We start from the raw sequence: 20,023 nt of genomic DNA, 5'->3' as shown, positions 1-20,023 counted from the left end.
CTCAGCCAGTCTGCCTGGAACAGCTTTGTGCTCACCCCTTGGTGACCCTAGCCAATTTATCTTTATCCTCCAAGCTTCAGCTTTACTTTGAAAAGTTTCTGACTCCCCTAAGTCTGGCTAATAGTCCCTGCTATATAAGTGCTACCAGGGAACCTAATAATTCCTTTTGAGAAGTGTATTTAAATGTATTCTGCCAGAGTCTGAAAATACCAGAAGGGCAGGGGACTGTCCGTGTTGCTTATCATATATTCCCACTGCCTAGATGGCATATAAATTACCTGTTGACTAAACGATTGCTTACTGTCATAACTAAGGCCTTTCTCTCAACCGTGGAATACAGTTCCCTAACCTAAACCAACACTAACTTTTCTTCAACCCATACTTCCTCTCCAGAGCATTCTATTAAAATCAGTCTTTTCTTGATCATTTAGTACAAGAGCATTAACTAAGAGCTAATGACTCTAAAAGGCAAACTAAGATGGTTCCAACCCTATAAGAATTTATAATCTAGAAACAAAAGAACTGTAAAGTCAGTAGAAGTTCCAATTAGGAGTATAAAATGCTCTGTGATTTCAGAAACAATCCCAATATTCAACTCCTTCTTCAAACTCTCAAAGTGTGCACCACCTTAGTTTGCACTTTAGTTATATACTAGCTTCAATTTGCTCGCTTGTTTGAGATGTGAGCAGAGGGTACTACTATCTTATACCACACGCTTTCATAGGGAAAAGAGAAAAATATAGTGGTTGCGGCACAGGAGTACAGACTAGATGAATACCTTGGTTCAAACTCCATTACAATTATTTAAATTAAGTAAAAATTTATATCTTAAGTTAAACTTCCATAACTAAAACCTGATCTATGCATATGATCTTAAGAGAAACTTATAAACACAAAAAGCCACCAAAAATAGATTCAGGCTTGCTTCAGCCATATATGTAAATGAATTCTGAATTTTTTTACCTACTTAATATGCACTTTTAACACCTTATTTATTTTTGTCACATCAAAGGACACTATCAAGAGAGTGAAAAGACAACTCACAAAATTAGCAAAATTGTTTGCAATCATGTATCTCATCAAAGTCTAATATCCAAAATACATAAAAAATTCTTGGGGTGGTTCGGTGGCTCAGTTGGTTGAGCATCCAACTTCAGATCAGGTCACGATATCACAGTTCGTGGGTTTGAGCCCTGTGTTGGGCTCTGTGCTGACAGCTCAAAGCCTGAAGCCTGCTTCAGATTCTGTGTCTCCCTCTCTCTCTCTGCCTTTCCCTGCTCGTGGTCTCTCTCTTAAGAATAAACATTAAAAAATATATACTATAACAAAATATATAAAAAATTCTTATAACTAAACAAAAACATAAACAATCCAATTTTTAAATGGGCTAAAATTTTGAGTAACTGCATTTTTCCAAAGATAAAGATAGCCAAAAAGCACATGAAAAATTGCTCAACATCATTAGTGATTAAGAAAATGTAAGTCAAAACCACAATTAAGAAATCACACCCACTAGGCTAACCATAATTTAAAAAAATAAATAAGTCGTGTTGCAAACATATTGAAAAAATGGAACCCTCATACATAAATGATGGGAATGTAAAATGGTAAAAACCACTTTAGAAAACAATTTGGCAATTCCTCAAGAAGTTAAACAAAAAATTACCTTTTGACCCAACAAATCCACTCTTAGACATATACCCTAAGAGCTGAAAACAGATTTTCTCACAAAAACTTGTACATGAATGTTCACCACAACACTATTCACAATAACCTAAAGGAAGGTGGAAACCCAAAAGTCCTTCAAAGGACGAATGGATTTAAAAAACATGGTATAGGGGTGTCTGGGTGGCTCAGCGGTTAAGCGCCCCTCTCCCAGTAGCGCTCTGCCTCTCTTTCAAAAATAAACATTAAAAAAAAAAAAAAACCAACCCACAGTATATGCAGACAGTGGAAGATTATAAATTCCACATAAGATTCCATAAAAAGGGAGTGCCTGGGTGGCTCAGAGGGTTAAGCATCCGACTCTTGATTTCAGCTCAGGTCACGATCTCACGGGTCACAGGACTGAGGCCTTCATCCAGCTCCATGCTGACCTGCTTGGGATTCTCTATCTCCCTCTCTCTCTGCCCTTTCCCTGCTCACTCTCTCTCAAAATAAATAAACTTACAAAAAAAGAAAAGATTCCATAAAAAGGAATGAAGTACTGACACCTACCACAACACTGATGAACCCTGAAACATTATGCTAAGAGGCCAGAACAAAAGGCTACATATTGTATGATTACATTTATATAAAATATCCAGACTAGGCAAATCCACAAAGTAGATGTGTGGTTGCGAGGAGCTAAGAGGAGGGCAGAATGGGAAGTGACTGCTTAAAGGGTACCGGGGTTCTGTTTGGGGTGATGAAAAGTTCTGGAACTAGACAGTAGTGATCGTTGCACAGTATCATGAATGTACAGTTGGCTCTTGAACAACACGGGTTTGAACTGCACCAGTCCACTTACACTTACATGTGGATTTTTCTTCAATACATACAGTACAGTACTATAAATGCCTTCCATATGATCTTAATATTTTCTTTTCCCTAGCTTATTTTATTGTAAGAATACAGTAATACACAAAACACACAAGGTATGTGTTAATTGACTATGTTATTATGAGGCTTTCAGTCAACAGCTGCCTATTAGTAGTTAAGTTTCAGGGAAGTTATATGCAGATTTTCGTGTGTGTGTGTGTGTGTGTGTGTGTGTGTGTGTGTGTGTGTGCGTGTGTGTAGGGGTGTTAGGTCAACTGTACTCAGCACACTGGACTGTAAAATGGTAAACTTTATGTCCATTTTACCACAATTTTTTTTTAAATTTATGACATTCTTGGGGTACCTGGCTGGCTCAGTCACTGAACCATGCAACTCTTGATCTTAGGGTTGTGAATTTGAGCACCACGTTGTGTGTAGAGATGACTTAAGAATAATAAAAATAATTTTAAAATCTTAAAAAAAAAAATATATGGCATTCCTGAAAAGATAAAATTAAAAGAAGAAACAGACCAGAGGTTAGTTAGCAAGGACAGAAAGCAGGCCTGACAAGGGCACAAGGAAATGTTGCAGGATGATGGAACGATTCTATAGCTTAACTATGGTGGACACGTTTACAATATTACATGTATTTATCAAAACTCAAAGAACTATTCAGCTTGTAAATTGTACCTCAATAAATCTTTTTTTTTTTTTTTTTTTTTTTGAAACAAAGAAAGTACACAAGCAGGGGATGGGGCAGAGGGAGAGAGAAAATCTTATGCAGGCTCCATACTCAGCGCAGAGCCTAATGTGGGGCTCAATATCACGACCCTATGATCATGACTTGAGCTGAAATCAAGACTCGGACGTTCAACCGACTGAGCCACCCAGGCACCTCAATAAATCTGACTTTATTTTTTTATTTAAAAAAAATTTTTTTAATGTGTTATTCTATTTTTGAGAGGGAGAGAGAGAGAGCACAAGTGGAAGGAGGGACAGAGAAAGAGGGAGACACAGAATCCAAAGCAGTCTCCAGGCTCTGTCAGCATAGAGCCCAACACAGGGCTCCAACCCACGAACAGTGAGACCAGGACCTGAGCCAAAGTCGGATGCTTAACCAACTGAGCCACCCAGGTGCCCCAAATCTGACTTTATTTTAACATTGATTTATTATTATTTTTTGTTGTTGTTTGAGAGAGAGCGAGTGCACAAGTGGGGGAAGGGCACGGAAGAGAAAGAGATAAATCCCAAGCAGGACCCACGCTGTCAGCCCAGAGCCAGATGTGAGGCTCCAACCCATGACCCATGAGATCAAGACCTGAGCCGAAAACCAAGAATCAGATGCTTAACCGACTGAGCCACCCAATCACCCCAATAAATCTGACTTTAAAGGCAACAGTTCTTTACAGTGAAGATACAAAAGATAAGGAAAAGACTGTTGATTTATTCTTAATACTTTAGTATTTCAGGTCTTATATTGCCTACCCATATTTAGCCAATCTAAATGGAAAAGCAAAATATGGCACCAGCTTTAAGTCACTGTGCTTTCCAAAGAAACCAAAGACTGTTAGTGTCTGAATTAATTAATCAGGTCTAAGAACAGGAACTTAGAGCTCAGAAAGGATTAACCTAGCCAAGGTACAGAAAGAAACAACAGCATTTATATCAGTAAAAGACATGTTACCTACATTAGTTAAAAAAAAAAGTTTCTAAATTTCTAACAAAAGAGCAATTTCATTCTTTATCAATGCCTGAGAAATACCTGAGATAGTCCCTATAGCACTCTAGTTTTTTAAGAATGAAATGCACAAGGAAGGAAGGAAGGAAGGAAGGAAGGAAGGAAGGAAGGAAATGCACCATAAATTCTTAATATTTTAGTGTCTACCCATTTTGATACCATTCAGAATTGTGGCTAAATTCTTATTAACTGACCACTGAGAAAGCAGGAAAAAATTAAAGAGTCAAACCATTAAGGCTGATAAAATCAGAAAATCATCGGCTGAGACAAAAACATGAGAAATCCACTGCTAATTTAAGTATTCTAAGGTTCTTTACCTCATCTGGCATAAATTCATACCTAACCAGGTATTAAAGAATAGTGGCAGTTATAAAATCCGGTATGCTTTTAACCTCCAACACAAATGTGAATTTAGGGTTCAGTATTTAACAGAAATAACTTTGTTTATGCTAAATAATAGCTCACCTAAAGGCTCATGAATCTAACGCACCAAGGTAATTTAACTCACTTTCTTTTGGCCTTTATTTTTAACCAACGCTGGCTGACTGCCTTAAAAAGAAACCCTGCCTCAGCTCCCATTTGTATCGCTTATCTTCCCCTTTTGTCAGCAAGTCCTGGAAGTACTTTAGAAACATCCCATTCAGCCTGGGAAATTGCCAACATTGAAAGGAAATCTCTCACTCCATGACCTCCCTAGCAGAGGAAGGACAAAAAAACTGAAAGTCTACAAAGAAACATGTCCACCTCTTCACCCACACCCCCAGGGCTCTCCAGTTAAATGCCAAACATATAGCCCATTAAGACAGAGAAGGTTAGAGAAGAATCACTAAGTGTTAAATACTATAGAAATCCTAAAAGGAAGAGTCTGGAAACCAGAATGGGACTCTACAATCAAGAAAAAGGCAGTGTTTTATTAATATAAAAATGTGTGCGACCATCTTTAAAAAGTCCTGAAAATAGGCAAATACTGACTATAGAGTTATTCAGATAAAATTCCTCTAGCTAAAAGATTCAAGCACATCCCACCAAGGGATTGACATGCTTGTGAGATTCTCCAACAACTACATATTTAAAATTTTCCCTTTAAAGATAATTCTAAAAAGCACTGTGGTGTCTTTTAAAAATAAATGTACTGTGTAAAAGATAAACATCATTACCACCTTTTTTTTTTTTTTTTTACAGGTGACACTGGTCAAGAAAAATTATGTGGTTGCCAAAAATTACTTGTAACACATTAAGAAAATGTTATGCAATTTAGACATAGTTAAGAAAACTATTACCAAGTTAGGCAATACTGCCTAATGGTATGATACACCCTACAATTCTTGGGCACAGTCAAGGTTTTAGAGTATCAGAAGAGCAATATTCCATGTACCCCTTAGTAAGTAACATATCTTAAATATGATGGTAAATATGGAAAAGGGACTTACTGAGTTTCATATTCCACACCCGTGATTCGTAACAAAGAGGAAGTTATTAACAGAAATACTTTTAGAGCATTCTCAAATTATACACACGACCCCTGCCCCAACCCTCTTAAAAAGTAAATGTACATTAAAAAAAAAAAAAAAAAAAAAAAAACCTTAGAAGAGAATTTAAAACACCTTGGTTCTACGTCTAGCTTTACCAACATTATACGAAGACAACAAGTAGATTTTTTTAGTAGGGCTCCATGCCCAGTGTGGGGGCTTGAACCCATGCCCCTGAGATGAGGAGTAGGAAGCTCTACAGACTGGGCCAGTCAGGCACCCCAATACAAGTAGCAAATTTTAAATGGACTCTGATTCCTCTCAACATCTCCAATAACACCTACAAGACCGATCTCCTGAGATATCCTGGGGTGCAACAGTAAAGAAACATACTACGTGTAATCAGGGGTAAATATGTACGATAAACTCTCTACTTAAGTACTGGGACTTCTGCTTTAGAGGCGATCTTGAAATAACTACTTCCTATCCTTGAATATAAATAAAAAGATTCGATAGACAAATCTCAAAAAATATAGTCCCCTAAATCAAGTAGCTGGGAAATAAAGATACTTTTCAGAATAATCACACTATTCTTCTAACTATAGGAAAACTTATTAAAGGAAGACAGTTGTGGTAGTTACGGAAACATAGTAGAAGCAGCAATCAAGTGCTAGGAAACAATGCTCCCACTGTGCTCAGTAGTAGCAAGAAATATATTGAGGTATTTAAAAGTATTTAGCCTTGGGGCACCTGATGGCTCAGCTGGTGGAATGTGCCACTTGATCTCTGGGTTGTGGGTTTGAGCCCCACACAGGGTGTAGAGATTACTCAAAAAAATATAAGATCTTAAAAAAGAAAACTATTTAGTCTTAAGTTTAAGAAAACTATGAAACAGTTCAAAATGATCACTTAATTAAGCGACTTTTTCTCATTAGATTTTACACTAGACACACATTAATCAGTTTAAGTGTTTTTAAAATAAGAAACTTTCACAATTCCCTTTTACAACAAAGGAGAAAAATCAATGTTTCTAAATATGAAGTTCTGTAGAAGATGCATTTACTCATTTTAAGTAAATTTATCGCACCATAATTTAAAATAGTAAAAACTCAGGATAGCATAATAATGTATATGTCTCACAATGATATAAAATTTATTCCTATCTTTGTTTAGAAGATACATGTGGTTTATTTATTTTTTTAATGTACTCCAAACTGTTACACTGGCAGAATATATCCTTGCCATGATTCCACGATCCATCCTCCCTACCCCCTTTAAAACATTAACCAGGGCGCCTGGGTGGCTCACTTGGTAAGCTTCTGACTTTGGCTCAGGTCATTATGTCATTATCTCACAGTTAGTGGGTTCAAGCTTCGCATTGGCTCTGTGCTGACAGCTCAGAGCCTGGAGCCTGTTTCAGATGCCGTCTGTCTGTCTCTCTCTCTCTCTCTCTCTGCCCCTCCCCTGCTCGTACTATGTCTCTTTCTCTCTCAAAAAATAATAAAAAAAAGTTTTTAATAAATAAATAAATAAAGCATTAATACCTGCAGTGCCTGGATGGCTCAGTCAGTTAAGCATCTCTTGATTTCGGCTCAGGTCACGATCTCACATTTTCATGAGTTCAATCCCTGCTTGGGATTCTCCCTCTTTCTCTGTTATCCCCGACCCCGCCCACCGCTCACCCAAAATAAATAAAAAAACGTAAAAAAAAAAATTAATACTAGATGGTGGGAGAAAGGGAGAACAACGCAGCATTCAACTGGTGTTCTTAAAGAATTAGTTCTTCAAATTCCAGCTGTATAATAAAAGTTAGGCAAGGTACAAACTACCTTTTAATCTACCTTTCTCTATTTAATTCCATTGGCACCTGCCCTCTAATTTATGCAAATAGTTACAAAGAGGAGATTTTTTTCCCCTGGCTCATAATTTTAACAGGTATCAAGTTCTTAAAGTGTGAATAGTAAGACACAGAGAAAAAACAGACAATTATGCAGATTCATAGTCAAATTCCTCATTAGCCAACTTGACATAGGCTTAGATTATGGCAGCATACTAAAAAATGCAGCAAGAGAACCACTATTATACTGAAGAGCAATTAACTGCATAACAACCAATTTAATAGATATCAGTTATATATCACAATATTTCATATAAATAATATCAAACATCATATATGCCACACCTAATAGATATTTAACAATGACGTGCTCCCATTCATACATCCCATTCCCACGTAAATAGAAAATAAATCCCATATTTATTTTATGAAATAAAGTTTTATTTCATAAAATACTCCTTATGAAATTCTTAGAATGACTACACACATGCATACAAAGTACTAGAAGAGAAAACTGAACTAGTGCGTGTGTCCAAGTGTGTAGTAAATCCTGAAACTTTCTGAGGAAGAGGTAAAAAAGGAGGATCTTTAAAATTCCAGATTTGAATCAGACATGGCAACATAAACAGCATTTGTGTAGCACTTCAAAAATTTTGAAAGTAATTTTCCAAACTTTAACCTTCACAACCCTACATCTTAGGGAAGGCAAGAATTACCTCTTCAGGCAACAGCTGGGTAGTGTCAGTACAAAGGACTTTTGTCTACCCATTTTTAGTCCGCTGTTATTTTCATGACACCAGCCTCTCAGAAGATAAATATTTGTGAAGGATCAATACTAAAAATGCACATATTCTTAAAAATAAATACACCTGAGAGAGGAACATAAAACACCCTAGTTCTATTTCTAACTTCTCCAATGCAATTACACTAAGACAGTAACCAGATTTTTAAATGAACTCAAAGTGGGGAAAACAGCACTACTGGTGTAATTTTTATATCCTAATAAGAACAGTAAAAACGGAATACTAGTATTACAGTAACTCCACAAGACAGGCCACTTAAACAAAAGCTTCCTGGGACACCTGGGTGGCTCAGTAGGTTAAAGCCTCCTGACTCTTGATTTCAGCTCAGGTCATGATCTCACAGTTCATGAGTTCAAGCCCCACGCAGAGCCTGCTTGAACACACAAACTGTGAGATCATGACCTGAGCCAAAGTCGGATGCTCAACCCACTGAGCCACCCAGGCACCCCAATACAAAGTGTATCTTACGGTAGATTCCTTTTTTCTTTTTTTTTTTTTTTTTTTTAAAGTAAACTCTACCCTTAACGTGTGGCACAAACTCAACCCTGAGATCAAGAGGCTCATGCTCTACCGATTGAGGCAGCTGGATGCCCAGGTAGGGTCCTTTAAACCTGACTGAAGAAGAAACACTGGATCTCAAGTTTCATAATCCTGTTGTTGGGAAACCTGCTACATTTTCATTTTTCTTCATGTGTACCCAAAGAATAGGACAGGCAAGAAAAGCAATCTTTTGAGGACAGAAAACCCAGGATGTTTTCAACTGAATATATGTATTAATTTAACTGCACTAAATGTGATACTGGTTATCCTCTTTGGGATTTTTTAATCAGAATCTAACCTAATCAGAGTCCCATTCTATAGAGGAGAAAATTTTGACATCTTTCCTAAAATTAATAGGTTTTTCCGTCTGAATTCTGGCAAATCTCAGAAAGCCAGCATAGAATCTTGTCATTAGGGCAATGAATCTGAATGTCCAATGCTAGAATCAAAACAAAGAGTCTGAAAATAAAGCATTACACTTCAGACGAGGAATTCCAGCGGTCGTATTATCAGGAATATAAACTAGGGAAACCTTCAACAGGCTGAACACCAAGAGTTGTTCATGGGTTGCTTCAAAGAACTAAATATGCCAAGATCGCATTTAAAATTTGTTCAAACACACACACACACACACACACACACACACACACACACACACACAAACACACCCATCTTTTCAAATCAGGATTAGGGACAACTGGGTGGCTCAGTCAGTTAAGTATCCGACTCTTGATGTGGGTTCAGATCATGATCTCAAGGTTTCCCAAATCGAGCTTGGGCTCCAAGCTGGTCATTGAGCCCACTGGATTCTCTCTCCCTCTCCATTTGCCCCTCCCCCACAGGCACACATGGTCTCTCACTCTCAATAAATAAATAAATAGAAGATTAAAATGCTAAAGAGAATGTAGTAAAAACAAATTTTCAATGAACAAAGTCAAATAAAAAGGAAAAATTAAATTCAAAGAGCTTCAGTAAAAAAAAAAAAAAAAAAAGGTGCCAATGCTGTTATACATGGAGGAAAAAATGAATATTTGTCAGTATATATATTAGTGGAGGCTTCTCCCTATTCAACAGGAAAGGTATTAAGTATTTTGGATGCTACCAAAAATAAAGATCTAATAAATACTAAGTTAAACAACATTTTTTAATTAAAAAAAATTTTTTTTAAGTTTATTTATTTTGAGAGAGAGTGAGAAAGCACGTGCTTGCACAGGGGAGGGGCAGAAAAGGAGAGAGAGAATGCCAAGCAGGTTCTGCACTGTCAGCACAGAGCCCAACAGAGGGCCTCGAACTCACAAACTTCGAGATTACGACCTAAGCCGCAATCAAGAGTTGGACACTTACCAGAGCCACCCAGGTGCCCCAAAAGAATATTTGTTGAAAACTTGCAGACAAATACATGAGTACATAATTATCGCAGGCCACTGCAGAGCCATTAACAATTTTCTTGTGAACCATAAGAGCACTCCTGAGGTTCCTTAAGATGCTAAAATAACGTATAAGGGAAAAATGTAGTGGGGGGGGGGGGGGCGCTGAGTGGCTCCATCAGTTAAGCTCCATCTGACCAGTCAAACTGTGCTGACCGACAGCACAGAGCCTGCTTGATATTCTCTCTTTCCCTCTCTCTGCCCCTCCCCTGCTTGCGTTCCCAAACGCTCTCTCCCTCTCTCAAAATAAACATTTAAAAAAATGTGTTTAAAGTAGTGCTTCTTGTAAACAAAAAATAACATAACTGAGGTAGTTCCATACCAAAAAAGAAAAAAATAATTAATTCTGACACCAGAAACCTCTCTGAAGAAACGTCTTTTAAATGAACACAAAAAGCCTTTAAGAGGTTTTTAAATAATAAACATGAGATCCTAAACATACTATGTAATATGAATAGCAAATTAAGCTCCAAAAAAATGATTTCCAGCAAGAATACAATTCCCTTCTTTGAAAGGGTGTGAAAATTAATATGAAAGAAGTAATTTACCATGTTGGGAAATCTGTTGATTCTGGGGGAAAAAAAAATTTTTTTACGTAAGCTCTATACCAAAGTGGGGGGTCGAACTCAGGACCCCAAGATCAAGAGTCATATGCTCTACTGACTGAGCCAGCCAGGTACCCCTGATTCTGGAAAATTTTGATTTCAGTCATTCCCCAATCAGCAGGCATACAAGGACTCAGGTATTCTACTGGAATGCCAGAAGGCACAACCCAGTGCTTAACTTTTCAGTGATCAGATTGTTTAAATAATGTCCAAATAGATACAATAGATACGGGATAAAATGTCAAGGTGTAAAAGAACTTTTTTTTAAAAATATTTTTTAATGTTTATTTTTGAGAGAGAGAGAGAGAGAGAGAGACGCACACACACACGACCACTATGGGGGGGGGGGGGGGCAGAGAAAGAAAGGGAAACACAGAATCTGAAGTCATCAGCACAGAGCCAGACACCGGGCTCGAACCCACAAACCTTGAGTCGAAGTCAGACACTTAGCTGACTGAGCCACCCTGATGGCCCTGTAAAAGAACTTCAAATATGTGAGCAAGGTATTTTTTCAAGATGGATATTCATATTCTTTCTTAAATGAACATATTCTTCCTTCTGTAAAAGATCTGGCCATCTCAGTCTACTAGAACACTGTCTCTTTAAACCCGTTCAATCAGCTTAATTTACTGCTGCCTCAGGCTAACCAGGCTGCTATACCAGGAACAGTTCCCTTCAAAATGCCTCTCATAGCTTCTGTGTTGTAAGCTAGAGTTAACTCTAAACACAAAAACAAACTTGCAGAATTTCATTTTCATGTATTTACTTCAGGAAGAACACTCAAATATAGAGTGTATACTTTTTTTTTTTTTTAAATAAGCTCTACACTCAACGTAGGGCTTGAACTCACGATGCTGAGATCAAGAGTTGCATGCTCTACCAACTGAGCCAGCCAGGCGCCTCTAGAGTGTATACTATTAACTGATGCACTAGCAGGTAAGAAGGGACGCAGAGGTCGAACCATTATACAAAACACATGCACATATGAAGGCTGTTTTTTGGAGGAAGACACACATGAAACTTTCAGATAGTTGTTAAGTGCTATGAAGAAAACCCCAGATGAAATGTCAAGAGAAGTTGCTTCTTCTCAGTGAGGGGGTGACATTTAGGCTGGGACAACAGAAGGGCATCCAGGTCACCGTACTCTGAGAAGAGCAATCTATGCAGTAGCTACACAGCAAGAACAGTACATGCAAAGGCCCTAAGGCAGAAATGAACTTCAGGAGTGCTTTAGGGCAAGTAAGACACAGAAAGGGGAGAAAAAGACAGGCTCAGCCCTCAAGGACTTAAGAGATCAATCACTGAAGTGATAAGCAGTTAGCTTTCACTGCAGACCTGTTGCAACAGAAGAGGGATCACAGAGGGCAGAGGTAGCCAGGTAGGGGGGTTAAAGGAAGTACAAGGTTTAGACTGGGGAAAAGCATGAAAAAGAAAGCAACAATAGGTATCAAGATGGTAGAGAAAAGTCCATGAACCTGTAGCTGATAGGACTAAACTCAACCAAGAAGAGCTCTCATGTGTCCTAAAATGCCTAAAAAAGTTAACAAGGGAGCCTCCACCTGTTTTTACACAGGATCTTTAGATATCCCAAGAAAATATGTTTATAGCAAAAGAAAAAGGACAGAAAAGAACATGACAAGATTACCAATCCACAGAAACTATAAATTGGTAATAAGTCCTAAGAATATTCAAAGATTTCCTTTCTACAGCAAATTTTAAGGCAAGATCTACCCATACACTCTGCCAGTGTGGTGTTTTTGTTTGTGTGTATGTGTTTTGTTTTGTTTTGAGGGGCGGGGAGGAGTGTAATCCATCTGAAAAGTCAATGCTTATCTGCATCCTAAGTGGGGTCATGGTTACCCAGGTATACACATTTTGTCAAAATTCACTGAACTTAAGATCTATACATAAGTAAATTTCGTCTAAAAAAAAGTAACACAGTCCAGTATAAAAAAGTATTCAAAAAAAGTACAATCAACTAATACAAGTGGAGGAAAACTAACACTACAAAAATACAAACGTCTCAATAAGAATAGGTTACACTCTACATTAAAAAAATAAAATGTAATAAGCTTGAGTATTTCACATGGAAATTAAACCAAAAAATGTCTGTAATCTTTACTGTTCCGCCTCTACACAAAAGGGGATGTTTTATTTTGTAGTCCCCAAAATAAAATGGGTTCTGAAAAAACTTTCAAAAGCCAAAGACAGGTAACCAAAATAAGAAGAGACACCAAACAAATGACTACTTGTGTGAATCCATAAAGCGAGGGGCACTGAAAAGAACCCCAGGGATTTATTTTAGGTGATTAGAATAAGAAAGGCAAGTAAGCAAGTGTCTACTATATGCCAGGCAGTGAAGGTAAGAAATCTCAAATCTAAAAGTTGCGAGAATTCAGATAAACCAACAAACAAAAAGCAGAAACAGACCCATAAATACAGGTAACAAATTGATGGTTGCCAAAGGGGAGCAGGGTGGGGGAAATAGGCAAAATGGGTGAAGGAGAGTAGGAGATACAGGTTTGTAGTTCTAGAATGAGTAAGTCACCAGAATAAAAGGAACAGTGTAAGGAATACAGGGGAGAAAAAAAAAGATTGTGAGAATTAACTGTTCACAGAAGACACCACAGACCACACTCCATTTTCTGTGTATGAACATTCCATGTAAGTGTCCTAACCTAAAGTGTGAGTAGATAAAAAGTATCACTGTAGTGATCATACTCAATCAACACCAGAAAACACATGAGGGGCTTTTGCTTATGGAAATTCCCACATACTGGGCTGAATACTTCTGTATGAATTTAAATAATGATTTATAAACAAAATATTCAGGTCCTTAGCAGTCTCTGTAAGGTACTGATTCAAGGCCCACCATACAGCTCCAATATAGCTCTTGAGCTCTCTCATCTGTATCACTCAAAAGTACCCCATCCTTCTCATCAAACTGGAAATAGTTTACCAAGGACCACTTGCTTATCTTACTTTCTTTTTTGAGACCCCTCCCCAATTACTGTCAAAACAGTACAAATCAATTTCATGGCCCCACTGCCCCCTATTCATCTGTATAGCTTTACATCCTGACTCTCCAGGTTTTAAACCCTATTAATTACACATAAAAATAATTAAATCAAAAATTATATACCATTTCATAATCATATAATACTTCACCATTTCAAAGTCTTTTCTCCCATATTAACCTATAACCTCCTTAAAGATAGTGGCTCTATCAGTCATAAAAATCCCTAAAGGATCAATATTTCCTAAAAGCAAATATTTTCATTGAATTAGAATATTACATAATCTCCTGCTACTAACGTGCGCTCCAGTTATACTCCCAACTAGAAAGGAACCAAAACAGAAGAGGTAAAAGAGGTTCAATTTAAAGACATAACTGCCAATGTTTCATAAAGCATATGGTTTATTTTATAATGGAAAAAACAAACTCTCCCCACAAATTAAACACCCATACACGGTTATCTGATAAACCTCCATAGCGTACTCGAAAATCTGCAGTACAGAATTGGTAATCGTTACATTCTATTAAACTAAAGCTCTATTTTTAGTTATAAAATACGTAACTCCACTTAATTTTTCCTTTATGTATTTCACTATATCACGTACCTATGGACATCAAATAGTATACAGGCTCATAAAAAGCTAAACCACCTGGGTTTACAGAACCACCTGGGTGGCTCAGTCAGTTAAGCATCAGACTTCAACTCATGATCTCCTGGTTGATGAGCTCAAGCCCCACACGGGGCTCTGTGCTATCAGCACAGAACCTGCTTTGGATCTTGTTTCCCTCTCTCTCTGACCCTTGCTTGTGCCACCTCTTAACAAATAAACATTAAAAACAACAACAACAAACAGACAACTCTGGTTTCAAAAATCCAGCTTCTCACAATGCCAGACATACCAGTTTCTGACTTTTCTATCTTCACAGCACTCTTCCTATTTTTTGGTCTGTGACAATGGAGGATAAAGGTATTTGTACTTTTGAGAACTTTAATCTGTCTACATTATACCAAAAATGGAAGCTATTTTTAAGATACAGTTTCATCGTTAGAGAATTGTAGAAAGATGACAAGTTTGGGCACTGTAAGATACCCATTGTAAATCTGTTAAATAAAGTCCTAAGATTCCAAAGTACAGAAGCAAAATCTTGTTTTCTCTTTACCTGAATGCTTCCTCTTGTTTGAACTGATCTTTGACTCCAATGTCAAATTAGTCATGCCATTTTGGAGTATTAAAGTATATAATAATTATACATTTAATTTTTAAAACAAGTCATCCTGATCTCTATCTTGATTGGTACAACTGGAAGATCATATTCCAAAACAAAGTCAAGAAAAGGACATACTTTGGCTAGTGGCAATGATAAAACTACTCATTTGCCTAATCATTCATAAATCTTAACTGACACTAGAGTGAATGAAGAGGAAGACTATCAACCAGCGCTATATGAATGCTTTCTGCTAAAGGTATGCTTCTAGCAAAGATGGGCTTGTTCTGTTGCCATATGACACTAGTCTATTCAGCCACCTGGAACACTTCCTGTCAGTATGTGTGAAGTATCACGTGTGGCCATGACTGACTCAACAGTCGGTTTCCAGACTGACAAACTAACACGAAAAGAAACCAACAAGAATTGCTTTTTTTTTTTTTTACCCTTTATTTATTTTTGAGAGAGACAGAGACAGACAGACAGACAGACAAGAGCGTGAACAGGGAAGGGGAGAAAGAGAGGGAGACACAGAATCTGAAGCAGGCTCCAGGCTCTGAGCTGTCAGCACAGAGCCCCACGCGGGGCTCCAACTCACGACCACGAGATCACGACCTGAACCTGACCTGAACCGAAGTCAGACGCTCAACCAACTGAGCCACCCAGGCACCCCAAGAATTGCTTTTTTAAATCCCACTTGTTCAAAAGTCTAAATCTAAGAAAAACAAAATCAGGCAAGTAATGGTATAGAAAGACAAATAATTTTTTAAAAAAACAAAATAATTCACATGAACCATAAGGAATCTGCCTACATTTGAAGATGTTTAGAAAAATAAATCTCCATTTAAACAAAGAGGAAGATGAGGTTCCATTTGTCAGTTAACTGGAATCTGTCACCTTTCTGAAGAGGAGACAGAATAACCCACCACAAACTTATGAAAATTTATGATTGGCAAACAAGGTTCTTTACTTTTTAACAAAACAACTATGGCAACCCCACAGATAAATCAAGTTCTGCTATGGGGTACTGTCCGTCCTTCTCTGTTCCCTCTTCTACAAAAAAAGTTAGGTATTTACAACATCCTAACCAACTGTTACTCTGTGTCACCAACTACATCTCACAGTATCCTCTATCTAAGCATAAAGTTCTGAGACTTGGTTACAGAGCCCAGCTTCACAGAAAGCTAACACCGTCCCCCCAACAAGCACACCACAGCCATGAAACAGAACACATAAAAGAAGATATGGACAATATTAATAATCCACATACATAGTCCATAAATATATAACCCATTCTGCCTCATATCTGTCAAATGCAGTCAAGTGACCCCAGCAGGTGGCTGCAACTCTGCTTCTCCATTTATTTAGAATTAAAAGTTACAAGTTATTCTTTTCCAAAAGCTCTAGGACTATTTGTGAGCACTTTATTTAGTCCTCTAAAGGGATGCTTTTTTATATTTTACATATGCTGACCACAATACTGAAAAATAATGGCCACAATACTGAAAAATAATGACCACAATACTGAAAAAAATACTGAAAAATCTACCATCTAAGGCTGTCAAATGTCAAATTCAAGCTCATTTAATCATCTAATTTACTAGATTCGAAAAAAAAAAACTACTTCACACATTTCAATGAAAGTACAAAACTAAGAATGTCAATTACAGATAATTTAATTACTATCAATTTACTTAAACTAGTCAGTTGATAGTACTTAAAGCACTCACAAACCCTAAGTGGTAAAGGACAAGTAAAGCTGTACTTTTCAATTTTTTACAACTATTTAACATCTCGATTCAAGAGTCAGGCATTAACTCTTACACACAAATGTTCTCAACAGACACAGGGTTTGGGAAGATATATTAAACAGAGTAAGAGGTGTACCACCCCTCATCCAAAAGACTTTGCCATCCTCTTAAAATGTTACATTCTAACATCTGAACAAATTATTATTTCCAGCACTACTGAAGTTACATATAACCACGAGGAAGGAAGTCATCCCAAGTGTCTTAACACTTATTTCGCCAGTTTCGGGACAATCATAATTCAAGTGCGCTTCAAAGTATGAAAACTCCATGAATCAACTAACCCTAAAACCTTATATACATTTAGGGAGTTCTTTTAGGCACTCACACCTAAATTAGGCACAAGTGCCTCATGATTAACCAGAAAGACACAAAAACTGTATATATATGTAAAAAGGTGATGCTCCTAATATGTTCAATTCCAAAAAGGCCCCAAAGCAGTCTGAGATCAAATGCCCTCCATGCAAGAGGAAATTCTCTACTCCTCTTAGTGCCTGCTCAACAGTCCAAGTATGAATTGCTCTCCACCAGGGTAACTGCCCCTGCACTTGGGGAAAACTTCATTTCCCAGGACCGGGGTGGGTCAGCCTCATTAACACAGTCACAATCTCATTTCATGCCCCACAACTGCCCTGCCTAAAGTCACAATAAAGCCTTGGAGTGTTTGGGGGTTTTGTTTTTTGAAATATTAACACGTGGGGGGCTCATTGAAGAGAATCACAGTTAAGAAGCTCTTTTACGTGGGTGCTCAAAGTGTAAGGGACCAAGGGAGTGAGTGGGTAACACAGAGGGTCCTGGACTCCCAGGATTCCCCAACTCCAATTCCAACTTGGTAGGTGGTAACCAGAGTCCCCCACCACCACCATGCCCCTTTCTTCACCCTCCTTGACCCAACTCCTAGGCCAGTGCCTTCGTTGGGCGCCCTGGTCTCAGCTCCAGCCCTGGGGCTGAAATGCAGTGGCAGGGAGACATTTAGGCCTCGCCTCCCAGCGGCCTTCCTCCCCGAGCAGGGGCGGGAGGGGACCCAGGAAGCCGCGCTCGGTTCCTGGGGGGGTGGAGGGCCTAGGCCGCGCCTCCCAGCCGGATGGCCCTAGGCCTCGGCCCGCCCGAGGCGGGGCCCGGGGTCGGGGCGGCGGGCTAGGCGCCGGCTCACCCACCTGGGTTGCCAGTCATTCCAGCTCCGTGGGTACTTGGTGCCGCCGCCGCCGCCGCTGCTCAGCCGAGACCCCGGGGCTCTGCGGCTCATTACCTTCCCCGACACGACATGGCCAAGCGCCGCCGCCCAAAGAAGCGCGAGTCGCCGCCCGAACCGACCGCCGCCGACACTCCGCTCCCGCCTGGGGTTGAGGAGGAAGCCGAAGAGAAGGAGGAGGAGGAGGAGGAGGAGGCGGCGGAGGGCGGGGGAGGCGGACGGCCGTTCCGGGTTCCGCCTGAGCCCGCAGCGCAGGACGAGGAGGCGGGAGCAACGCCGCGAGGGGGAGGCGGAGGAAGGGGAGGCGACGTTTCTTCCAGGGCCGAGCGCGGCCCGCGACGCCGGGACCCAGGAGGAAGAGGACGACGAGGAGGAGGCGGTGGCGGCGGCTGCTCACGCTCACACAGCCACTGCTTCCCCGCCTCCCGGCTCCGCCCGCCGCGCCGCCGCTGCCGCACGGCATGCTGGGAGCGAGGGGCGGTGTCGGCGCCCGCCGGGTCAGGGGAGAGGGGAGGGGCCGGCTACAGGGGGCGGAGCCGGGCGGGCGCGGCGAGCGGATCGCCCTCCCGCGCTCCGGACTAGCTTCCACTCCCTGCGGACCGTGCCAAGGTCCCAGCCCCGCCGCGGGGGATCATGGGAGAGGGGAATCTCCGCCACCACCCTCAAACACACACCCTCCCAAACACTCTCCAGAAAGCATTAGACCCCCCGAGGGCTGCGCAGTCAGGTGTAAACAGGCATCCAATCAAGGACCCGGGGTGTCTCCGCGCGCTCACACGCACACACTGGCGGGCGTGCCCTTAGGCTCACGTGGGCGCACTTTCCCCACCCTATTCGGTAAAAAGTAAAAATAAAGAGCGGGTGGATAGTCCCCTACCCAGCCCCCTCCGGAAATGTGCCCATGGAGTCCTTTCACCTTGACCATCTCTTCCCGGTGTAAAAAACTAAACTAAGTAGAGGGAGAAAAGGGAATCCCCTTTCCCCCCCGCAATGCCTGTCCCCTGCAATGTGAACTGTGCTTTCAAATCCTCTCACTGTGTAACACTTGCCCACCTTCCCCACCAGAAAAACCTGGCTGGTAGGGAGAGGGTTACACACCCGAGCACTTTCCCCTGCCCACAGTCCCCCTGGAAAGATTTCACGAAAGCATCTGATACATGCTGTGGGTGCAGATGCATAGAGAAAAGCCGAACAAGATGCACATCAAACAGGTTACAGGGGAATTACCTTTGGGGACGATAGTCAAAAGGGTCTTCACATTTACACAGAGGGTCTTAGCCTATTTTATGTTGCAAGAAGTCAGTTTTTACATACTACCTGTGTAATTAAAAATGGTTACCTAAAGTTCTTGAAGATCATAAGACTTAGGTATTTCTACACCCACACCTCCTCAACCTTGGGCTCCTTGCTTATGCCCACCAACCCCTCACTAAGGTATGATCCTGCCAGCTCTAAAAGATGGAAAATTCATTGGGATTCTCTCTTACCTTCTGCCTCTGCCCCCCCACTCCCCCCTCCACCCCGTGCATGTGTGCTCTCTCTCTCTCTCTCTCTCTCTCTCTCAAAATAACTAAATTTGAAAGACAAGAGAGAGAGAGAGAGAGAGAGAGAGGAAGAAGGAAGGAAGGAGGGGAGGAAGGGAGGAAGGGAGGGAGAAACCTCTGAACCTCGGAACTGGGGCTGATATTTGACTCAACACAGAAATTCCCACTAGGTCAGACCCAAGCCAAGGTCATGAAGTGTGTTAAAAAAAAAAATGAACAAGATCTACATCAAGAGGGATATAGCTCAGGTACACACTCCATCCCAAAATTTGCCCATACCAGCCTACCTCCCTCTTGCTGACAAGAGGATATGAGGCA

At 40.1% G+C, this 20,023-nt stretch overlaps 1 protein-coding gene across 7 annotated transcripts in view; it reads right to left on the bottom strand.

Moving 5' to 3' along the window:
- The window catches only part of SMG1 (SMG1 nonsense mediated mRNA decay associated PI3K related kinase), a 98,973-nt gene extending 80,397 nt beyond the window's left edge, over positions 1-18,576 (bottom strand). For 4 of the 7 annotated variants that reach the window (XM_042922070.1, XM_042922073.1, XM_042922072.1 and 1 more), the window contains exon 1: positions 18,127-18,574. In XM_042922070.1, coding sequence (XP_042778004.1) covers positions 18,127-18,215 — 89 coding nt within the window. In that variant the 5' untranslated portion in view covers positions 18,216-18,574. Of the gene's footprint in view, positions 1-18,126 lie in introns of all 7 variants that reach the window. The other 3 variants (XM_042922077.1, XM_042922075.1, XM_042922074.1) reach the window with 3 other exon arrangements.
- Positions 18,577-20,023: the final 1,447 nt, after the last annotated feature.

The sequence above is a fragment of the Panthera leo genome, chromosome E3 (assembly GCF_018350215.1).
Source record: "Panthera leo isolate Ple1 chromosome E3, P.leo_Ple1_pat1.1, whole genome shotgun sequence".
NCBI classification, from domain to species: Eukaryota; Metazoa; Chordata; class Mammalia; order Carnivora; family Felidae; genus Panthera; species Panthera leo.
Note: the sequence above shows the minus strand (reverse complement) of the source record. Positions and strands in the feature narration are given on the sequence as shown.